This window comes from Echinops telfairi, unplaced genomic scaffold, assembly GCF_000313985.2.
Source record: "Echinops telfairi isolate 266 unplaced genomic scaffold, ASM31398v2 ScPeMD7_20;HRSCAF=75, whole genome shotgun sequence".
In the NCBI taxonomy this organism is placed as follows: Eukaryota; Metazoa; Chordata; class Mammalia; order Afrosoricida; family Tenrecidae; genus Echinops; species Echinops telfairi.
The window spans coordinates 1,577,534-1,588,677 of NW_022103917.1; the positions used below are offsets into that span (position 1 = coordinate 1,577,534).

At 38.3% G+C, this 11,144-nt stretch overlaps 1 protein-coding gene across 1 annotated transcript in view; it reads left to right on the top strand.

Annotated features, from left to right (window-relative positions):
- Nucleotides 1–3,862: 3,862 nt before the first annotated feature.
- LOC123521485 overlaps nt 3,863–11,144 on the top strand; it is a 234,332-nt gene continuing 227,050 nt past the window's right edge. The window contains exon 1 of the mRNA XM_045288347.1: nt 3,863–3,963. Coding sequence (XP_045144282.1) covers nt 3,863–3,963 — 101 coding nt within the window. The remainder of the gene's footprint in view (nt 3,964–11,144) is intronic.

Here is an 11,144-nt window from a genome sequence, read left to right on the forward strand (position 1 = left end):
AATGGGAAGGCATTATTAGCAATGACACATCAGACAAAAGCCTTATTATTAAAATCTACAATACTCTGCAAACTTACAAGAAGAAAAAATCCAATTGCCCACTAAGGAGGTGGGCAAAGGTCCTGAAAAGAAGTTTCTTAGGGGCAGAAATCCAAACGGCCAATACATATATGAGAAAATGTTCCAGATCTGTAGGCATAAAGAAATGCAAATTAAAACAACTATGAGATACCAACTAACACCCTCAAAGATAGCCCAATTCAAAAAATCAGAAACCAACAAGTGTTGGAGGGGCTGTGGAGAGATAGGAACTCTGTAGGTATGTACAGCCATTATGGAAATTGATTTGGCAATATCTAAAACAGATGGAAATTGAGCTACCGTACAACCCAACAATCCCCCTACTGGGCATACACCCGGAAGAGACAAGAAACAAACCACGGCCAGAAATCTGTGCTCCAATGTTCATCGCGGCACAGTTCACAATTGCAAGGAGTTAGAAACAACCCAAATTTCCATCAACAGATGAATGGATTTAAAAACTGTGGTAAACAACGGATGTATGTATAGACTGTGATAAGCGTTGTACGAGTCCCCAATAAAATGATAATAAAAAAACCTCTGGTACATACATACAATGGAGTATTACATATTCCTCAAAAGCAGTGATGAACACATGAAGCACATGGCTGCATGGGAAGAACGGGAGGAAATCATGCTAAGCAAATTAAGCCAAGTACAAAAACACAAGTACAACATGTGTCCGCTAAGGTAAGCTCAAAAAATCCAATAGGGGCATAGGGAAGAAGCTACTGTATACATACATTCCTGGGGTGAAGTCCAGGTAGTATGAAAGGGGCCAGACTAAACCCATGGATACATATGGTAGCCAACTAAAAAGGAGGGGGGGAAAGACATGGGAAGCCGGGGGGACAGGTCACTAACCCACTGAAGGGGAGCATGTTGTTTATAGCTCCACAGGGAAAGAGGGACCAGACTTCAACCCATTTCTCCAAGACAAGAATGCAACACACCGGCATGAAGCAGGGAAACCAATAGAGAGGCCTGAGGGGCTGGCCCTATTACCACCTAAGTGGATAGCGCTCCCTTCCCCCAGAAGAATGCATTTCAGAGGACAGCACTGAAGCTACAGCTCAAGGAGAGGGACCTGTCGGATCAGAGCACACAGGAGCAAATGAAGGGGGAGGAAAAAAGTGGGAAGCACATCCTGGCCCACCAAGCCCTGAGGACAATATTTCTGCTCAGAGCTGCCAATACACAGAGAGGACCATAGGACCTGCCCTCACTGATCCATAGCACTGCAGGGGACAACACAGGAGACACACTGAGGGAATTGTGCCCACTTGGACCCCACCACACCAAGGTGAAACAATAAAGGCATGCAATAGAACAGCAAGAGGAGCAGAGCAATGAAGTCCCCAGGGAACACCAAAAATAGACTGTGGGGCCAGGGAGTGGCACCCAATCACACTCGACTGGAAAATATAAAGGACAACAAATAGACCTTGAACAATTTATAGGCTTTTATTTTGTCATTGGCTTTTCTTGTTGTTGTTGTAGTTATTGTTTTATTTTCTATTGTTGTTTTGTTTTACTCTGTCTTGTGTTTGTGCATATTATTATCATTGCAGGTGTATCTAGATAAGATAGGTGGGGTAAACAATCTGAAGAAAAAAACACCTGGACCTATGGTTCAGGAGGGGACATTGAAGATGGGGAGGTGGGGGAAAGGAAGTGGGTGTTAACAAACCCAGGGACAAGAGAACAACAAGTGACCGAAAATCGATGGCGAGGAGGGTGTATGAGGTCTGGTAGGGCTTGATCAAGGGCAATGTAACCGAGAGGAATTACGGAAACCCAAATGACGGCTGAACATGATAGTGGGACAAGAGGAAAGTAAAAGGAAATAGAGGAAAGAACTAGGAGGCAAAGTGCAACTATAGAGATCTAAATATAGGAATGTACATATGTAAACATATTTATATATGACTATGGGGAAATAGATCTATGTACATATATGTATAGATTTAGTATTAAGGAAGCAGATGGACGTTGGGCCCCTACTTAAGTAATCCCTCAACACAAAAACCCTTCGTTCTAATAATCCGGCATTCTGAGATACTCACCTTCCCAACAGGATCACTGAAGGCAAAAGCGGGTGCATAAGCAAATGTGGTGAAGAAAGTTGATGGTGCCCGGCTATCAAAAGATATAGCATCTGGGGTCTTAATGGCTTGAAGGTGAACAAGGGTCCATCTAGCTGAGAAGCAACAAAGCCCTCAAGGAAGAAGCACACCAGCCTGTGTGATCACAAGATGTCGATGGGATCAGGTATCAGGCATCAAAGACCCAGTGTAAAACATCATTATATGAATGACAAGGGGAGTGCGGAGTGGGAGCCCAAAGCCAGTCTGTAGGCAATTGGACATCCCCTTACAGAAGGGTTGTGGGGAGAAGACTGGCCAATCAGGGTGCAGTGTAGCACCGATGAAACATACAGATTTCCTCTGGTTTTTTAATGCGTCCTCCCCCGACCATCATGACCCAAATTCTACCTTACAAATCTAGCTGGACTAGAGCATGTACATGGGTACAGATAAGAGCTGGAAACACAGGGAATACAGGACAGATAAACTCACAGGGATCAATAGGGAGAGTAGCCATGCCAGGAGGGGAAGGGGAAGTTGGGAGGAGAAAAGGGGAAACCGATCACAATGACCTACCTATAAGTCCCTCCCAGGGGGATGGACAACAGATAAGAGGATAAGGGGAGACATCAGACAGTGCAAGGCATGAATAAATAATAATAATTTATAAATAATCAATGGTTCATGAGGGAGAGAGGGGGAGGGGAAAATGAGGAGCTGATACCATAGTTTCAAGTGGAAAGAAAATGCTTTGAAAATGATGGTGGCAACATATGTACAAATGTGCTAGACACAATGGATGGATTATGGATTGTGATTGAGCTGTACAAGCCACCAATAAATGATTTATAATTTTAAAAAATTTGCATACGTATTTATATTCTCAGCATTCCTGAGCTGTAATGGACTGGTATTGGCTATTTAGGATTAAAAAAAAATCTTATAAGGATGTGTTCCACTCTCTTCCTCCCCATTCATTTGCTCTCGTGTGCTCTGATCAGACATGACCCTCTGCCCTAGCTGCAGCTTCATTGCCGTCCTCTAAAGTTAATTCTTCTGGGGGGAGGGGAAGTTGTCCACATAGCTGGTATTGGGGCCGAGCCCTTAGGCCCCTCCACTATGGATGGATGTATAGATTGTGATAAGAATATATGAGCCCCCAATAAAATGTATAAGAAAAATCTTATACTGTACTATATCAGAATGACAAATTGTATAGAGATGTCACCACATTCGTTGTCCAAAAGAATATTCATTTCAAGATTTACCTTGAATTATAACACTGTCAGTGATAGGCTAATGTCCATAGACCTATAAGAAGTTCAGTTAACATAATTAATATTCAAAGTTGCATACCAATCACTAATATTAAAGGGGATGAAATTGGAAGTTTTTATCAACTTTTGTTGCAGTTGTAAATCAATCAAATATGCAATTACAAGGCACTGAAAATTACTGGTGATAGAAATGTGGAAGCTGGAAATAAAAAGAAAGATCGCAGTAGGAAAATATGACCTTGGTCAAATATGGCCTTGATGATAGAGATGCCATTCACATTGCATGAGAGAATTTTCAAGCCCAACAGCCTACTCAGTTGAAATATTTTAATTCAATAACAAGTAATGACCGTGACTGTGAACTTTGACAGATGGAATACACAGGATTCAAATTGACTCTGTCTGTGGGAATAGACCATGGAGAAGTTTAATACCATCAGCCAGATCAAGACTAAGGGTAGATTGCGCAACAGCCCAACAATTGCTCAAATGCAAGTTATGGTGGAAGCTGAAGAAAAGTAAAGCCATGAGATCCTTGAGTCTGTCCTCCTGAACTTCAAAAATACCTTGAGACCAAATTTGACACATTGAGCATGAATGACACAAGGTGGGAAATGCTGTGGGATGATATTAGGAACATCATACACGAACAAAGCAAAAGGTCATGAAACACACAACAAAGGAAGAAACAAACTCAATATCAGAAGAGACTCCAAAACTTCCTTTGACTGTAAATGTAACTACTCTATATTTACATAGAAGAAATGATGAAGTAAACGAACTTAAGAGATTATTCCAAAGAGCAGTTCAAGAAGGCAAAGTAACATATTTGACTGAAACAAGCAAAGAAATGGATTTAGAAAACTAATAAGGAAGAACATGCTCAGCATTTTGTAAGCTGAAAGAACTGAAAGAAATTCAAACTTCAAGTTGCAATATTAAAGGGCTTATTGGGCGAAATATCAAGGATATATGAATCATCAAAATCAGATTAAAGGAGTACACAGAGTTATTTTACCAAATAGAAGTGATTGATGTTTAATCATTTCAGAAGGTAGTATATGATCAAGAATAAACAGTTCTGAAGGAGCAAATGGAAACTTAAATGAAGGTATTGGCTCCAAACAATTCTTCAGGAATTGATGGAATAACGGTCAGGATAGTTCCACAAACAGATATCATTCTGAAAGCATTCACTGGAAGACAGGAGTTGAGACAAGTAATGGCAAGAACTCTATATTTATGCCCATTAAAAATGGGGGGGGGGTGACCCAAAGGAATAAGCAAATCATTAAACAATATCATCAATATCACATGCATGTGAAATTTTGCTCAAGATAATTAGAAAATAGTTAAAGCAGTATATTGATAAAGAAATGCCAGAGATTCTAGACAGATTCAGAAGAGGACATGGAATTTCTTATATCAGATGGATCTTAAAGTATAGAATAATAGATGTTTAACTGAGTTTTATTGACTCTATTATCATTTGGCTTTGTGGATAATAACAAATTATGGATAACTTTGCAAATGTCGGCAATTCCAGGACAAAGCAAGGGGACACTACATGATTTTAAATCTGGAAAGCTGTACATCAATGCTGTATCACTTCATCATACATATTCCCTCTGTATGTTGAGCAAATAATCCCAGAATCTGCTAGGCTATATGATAGAGAAAGCAGCAGCAGCACAGGAGAAAGATTCAGTCACAACCTGTGCTATATAGATGATATAACCTTGCTGGTTAAGAGTTGGGAAGACTTGGAGATGATCAAAGATGGTAGCCTTCCGTGGAACCTATAATAAGTAAGATCATGATAAATAGAGCAGAGATTTAAGTTGTCAAGGGTTCCATTTTACTCCAATAGTCAATACCCAGCGAAGATGTATTAAAAACTAAGGTGCCTATCCACTCTCATATTTATTTGCCTCATATGCATGCTAAAGCCAATTAATTTGCAATATCCCATAAGAGTTTATGAATTTTAAGTATGGTATTGGAGAATAATATATAATATACCATTGACTTCCAGAAGAACATATAAATATGTTTTAGAAGAAGTCCCGCTAGAATATTCCTTAAAATGGAGGATAAGGACACTTGTGACTTTTGACATGCTATCAGGAGAAATCAGTCCTTTAAGAAAGACAGCCCTGAAACCCATAGCCATTGAGTGGATACTGACTCCCAGCCACCATGTAAGGTTTCTCAGGCTGTAACTTTACGGACACAGATAGAGGTGACTTTCTCCTGCAGAGCATCTGATGGGTTTGAGCTTCTGACCTTGTAGTATGATTTGCAGACAGAACATCATTGAAAAAGAAGAGTTTCAACAGGATGGATTGATGCATTGGCTGGAACAGTCGGCTCAAACTTAGAAAGGAGGATGGCGCAGGGCCAGACAATGTTTTGTTCTGTCATACATACATAGGGTAGTAATGAGTTGGATCAGATTTGATAATATCTAACAATAGTAACTACAAAAAGTAACAATTTAAAAATGAATTAAACTTTTCAAATTAAAATATTCAAAATGGCAGTCAATAAAAAGGTGCCTAGCATCACTAAAAAGCAAATAAATTAAAATTGGTTTTAAAAGATATGGTAGATTTTATTTAGTATAGGAACCAACAGTAACTTTTTCTGTTGGTGGCTTATAAGTTACCATAACCACTAGGGATGATGATTTGGCATTATCTGCTAAAATTGAAGGAGTACTTAATCTTTGACCAAATATTCCATGCCTCAGTATAGGGTTTAGATAATCCAATGCATATATGCATTAGGGTACAAGTATGGAATGTTTACATTAAGGTTGGTTTTTAATAGTTACAAACTGGAAAACAAGTCACACGTTCACAAACTGTAAAAGGAACTGAACATAGTTTCACAATGTAATAATAATGACAATAAATGGCCTACAGTTACATAAAAGAGCAGGATTAATTTTACATCAATCATTTATGCCAGGGGCAAAGGAAGCAAGATACTCTGATTCTAGAATAATCCGAATAATGCTATTCATCACATTCACTGCTGTACAGTCAATTATGACTCACAGTGACCCTATAGAAGAAGATAGAGCTGTCCCTGTGACCTTCTTAGACTGTAAATCTTTATGCAAGCAGAAAGACCCTCTTTCTCCTGAGGAGCAGCTAGTAGTTTAAAATGGTTGACCTTGCAGTTAGCAGCTGAGCATGTAATCCGCTCTACCATCAAAGCTCTGTATTCCATTCATACGAAGGGGAAAAACAAGCTAGAATCGTGCACTTACTTTTTTCAGGGATGCACACATTTTGAGATGTTGGCAATATTTTATACCTATCATCTTGCAGTACTAGTATGGTTGTTTTTAATGCGACATTTTAGATTGTATATATTTATGCCCATCTTATATATCGTATGTTTCACAATTTAAAATAGAAATATTTCTTATGTAGCAATTAGATGTGCTTAAAGCATGAAAGGTTTGAGATATTAATTTCTAAACTTTTATTCTAAATCATGCATATGTTTTTGCTCAGAAAAAATAAAGATCATATATTGAGGTCAAATAAAAGTCAGGGTTAACATATTTGAAAAACAAGTACAGTTTTGTGTTTCCCAGTTCATCGTGACTGCTACAACAATCAAACTTAACAATTACCTCCTCCAGTTGTTTCAGGGAAAATCATTTGAAATCCAAGGTAACCCAGAATAAGAGCAGTAGCCAAAATTGCCAGTAGTGGTATTGAGTGGGGCAGAGAGAAGACTATCCAATAAACTGGTGTGTGTGTGTGCGCGTGTGTGTGAAGCAAGCCTCTTTTTGGTACTATATGATTTTAAATGAATGTTGGAACTAAATTTGGGTATGATTTCAAAGTGAGGCATCACATATCTACAACAAAGAAATCAATGGCAATGTGTATTTGTGTGTGCGTGCGCGCGCATCCATATATAAATACATAGAGACACCTAAAAATAGCCAACACGTGTCCTTGGCCCAGAGAAAAGAAACCTTAATGCTCTGATTGGCACACTACCAGGGATTTCATTGTAGCCATCTTACTATTTGAAGACTTCTGCAGCTGTGATGATAACACTGACAATAGGACAGACATTGCATTTCAACAGGAAGAAGTGGCATTCAGTTTGAAATGTGTCCACAAAGGTATTTTAATGATAATGAATGCACTGCCCAATAGCCAGGCTTCAAAAGCAGTGATTTCGGAATGGCCTGGATTCAGCATCTGCTACAACTCTTCTCAGGTTCGGAGAGTGACTTAACGGTAAATGAGAATGAAAACCCACTAAATTTCATGTTAGATTTTGTCTTCCTAATTCACAAGCACAACACTTTTCTTTGAAAACTTCCAATGCTACTTGAAAGGCCAAATACATCTCTAGGCAAAAGAAACAAATGAAATCGCATCCGAATGAACCTTCTCTCACAACAGATAGAAAACTCATTTCAGCCCAAGCAGGCATTGCTACATCAGCCATTTAGAATTAGTAGCATGCTGATGTAGAAGGCAGATGCAGATAAGATTTGGGGCCTAATATGGGTGATCTTGCAGGGTGGTCCCTCCAAAGAAAATTACCCTTTCCTAATTCCTTGGAGCTGGATAGAAATGTCTTTGTGGTTGCAAGCTCTGGGAAGATTGATGACATTCTCAACGCACTGAATATTTAAAGGCATGAACATTTTATGTAATAGAAGCAATCCTTAATTTCAAAACAGTCACCTGCTTGCTAAAAATAGGGGCTCCTAGCAAGAGAGTGTCTCATTGAACATAATTTTCTATTGGTATATTTTTAGAACACTGTGTGATAAGTTGACTAATGGGGAACTTTACAAGTGTGTTTTAATGATGGGAAAGAGTCTTTAAGTCTGACACAAAATTTCCCCAAGGACAGTGTCAAGTCGATTCTGACTCATAGCCACTGTATTGATAGAACTGCCCCACAGAGTATCCAAAGCTGTTATGTTTCTAGAAACAGATTGGCACATCTGTCTCCAGAAGAGTTGCTGTTGAGTTCAAGGAGTGGAACTTTTGGTTAGCAGCCAGGAGCACTATGGCACCAGGGGGCCTCAGATTAGAAATATGTTAGCTGAAGCCATTGCCGTTGGGTCGATTCTGACCCTAACAATGCTATAGAATAGTGTAGAACTGCTTCTTTGAGCTTCCAAGACTAACTTGGAGCAGACAGCTTCATCTTTCTTCCACAGAGCAGCCGGTGGGTGTGAACTGCTGACCTTGCTGTCAACAACCTAACACTTAACCCACTGTGCCACTAGGGCTCATTAGGGCGCTTGTTAGGCAGGCCAAGTGAAAGCACAACTCACCCACAAAAGGAGCTTCTGAGAGATTTCATTCAATATATCTTACCTTTTGTGAAACCAAGTGTTGGTTTCATTATTTCTATTTCTGGAGTTTGGAGGATACATTTAAGGAAAAGTAAGGGAGAAAGTTAAGCTGTCAGTTTCCTATTTTTAGTTCATAGTTACACAGTGCAATTTCAATAACATCTTTGCAAAAAGATATTTTAGGGGCATTAGTGAAATTGCTTAAGGTAATTAATTCAAGTTCAAATTAGGAAATGAACCCATCAGGGACATTATTTCTCAGTAAAGAATTCCTTCAGAGTATAGCATGTCTGAGAACAGATATTTTGGGATTGTACTTGATTGTATACTCTTATAAACCTAAAGTAAGAAATGTTTATTCATATGCTTCTATAAAATTGTCCCTTATTCAAGGGAGAAAGTGTGTTCTCTTTGCCAACAACGGTTCCATTTATCTCACACCATGTTTTCCTCATTTGCTGTTTTCACAGGTGGTATTGAGCTAACCTTACTAACTAAAGAAATTAATATACATCATTGTCGCGCCTCTAAGCCACTGACTGGTACCTAAAGCATACATGTTCCCATTCTTGTGATTTAACACCTCCTCTTCCACACTCAGTATGTTGGATTACCAATGGGCAAACTCTATTTGTTCCCTGATCTGGTAACATTAGTTCTTATTGTGTACACCTAGTTTACTTGAATAGTATGCTAGTTGATAAACTATGAGCTTCAGCAATCTACAAAGCAGTACAAGTCTGTATCAAATTAGATGTAAACAGGAAAGTATAAATATCGGGAAAAATTATAAGCTCCCCTTTAATATGCCATATTCAGTGTGGTCTGCAAGCCTATAAGTTACCGCTCTTCATTAACGACAATGAAACAGAAAATGAATGGTGCTCTATTCATTGTAGGTGAGATAAGGGTATGCAATAGGTGTGCACTACAGGCATGGGACTTGATCATGCATCCAAAATTTTTAAAGGTTTTAGCTTCTCAAAAGTTGACACATTAATGTGTGTGTATATATATATATATATATATATATATAACATTTAACATATGTTCCAAACTTTTTTGGTACCATGCTCTGTTTCAGCAAATTTGATTAAACTGGTTGCCTCTTATTTGTATTAGAGGGTTGGTCGTGCAGTATTCCCTTTTCTCTCAGCCATTCCAGTCATTCTCCATTGATGTACATAATGTGCTAGACAGTAGATATATACCATGTTTTATGGACATAACATGTGCTTTATAGGTTTTTTCCAACTGCACAAACCCATACCTGTTATTTTCATAGGTGCTACATTGCAAATTCTATGTGTGGGTCCGCTATTAGTGAAAAATGTACTGGTGAAGTTACTTTAGATCGTAATAAACCATAGAAGACCAAATAGGTCTATTAATTGTGGCCGAGCTATCCAACATAATGCCTCTTAAGGCTACAAATGTACACATAATTAAGTTGATAAATATGCTGAAATTCCTACTCTAACATACTAGGCCAAAAAGTAGTAGATGATTTTTTCTTTTATTTGCTTATGAGCATTGCCACAACTCTTTCCCTAGCTATAGTTTCTGAAACCTTCTCTATCTTTCAAAAGATTTAGAAATACCACATAGAAAATATAACATACATCAGAGATGTTGAGCTGTAAACCAATGGGCAGCCTAATAGCATATTATTATATGGAAGGAAGTGTATCTGTAGAAAGCAAATAGAAAGCAAATATGATGTGCTCAAACTAGAAAAGGTGCATGATAAAGGTAAGTGTTATTGGGACATGGCACACTTTATTTTAAATGATGACATATACCACTTAGGCAAGACGAGCAAAAATGCATGATGAGGAAGTCTATTTAGAAAAGACAACTGATGAGGTACAAGAAAATTACAAAATGAGAAAGAAAATATTTCTAGTAATTGCAGACAGTTCCCAAATTTGACCAATTAACAATCATGAAACAGACTGTAAAATAGGCACTTTAGGTGGGACCTTTTCTTAGAAATGAAAGCTTATATAAGCAGTGTATAGAATGAGTGTTCCTTGAATTACAAGTTTGACGTTCTTCAACAGTTTCTCTGTTTGGGAGTTTCCAATGTAATGGACCTTTGGGAGCACAATGATTCTGAGATAAAAATAATCAACCTTCCTGATTTTGAGGTTTGCTACTGAGCGAACCAGTTTATACTGCTACCCTGTTTCCCAAAAAACAAGACAGTGTCTTATTTTAATTTTTGCTCCCAAAGATGCGCTAGGTCTTATTTTCAGGCAATGTCTTATTTTTCCATGAAGAAGAATATGGTACACATTTATTGTTCATTGTTTTATTAAAAGAGACCTCGCACTTTCTGCTCTGACT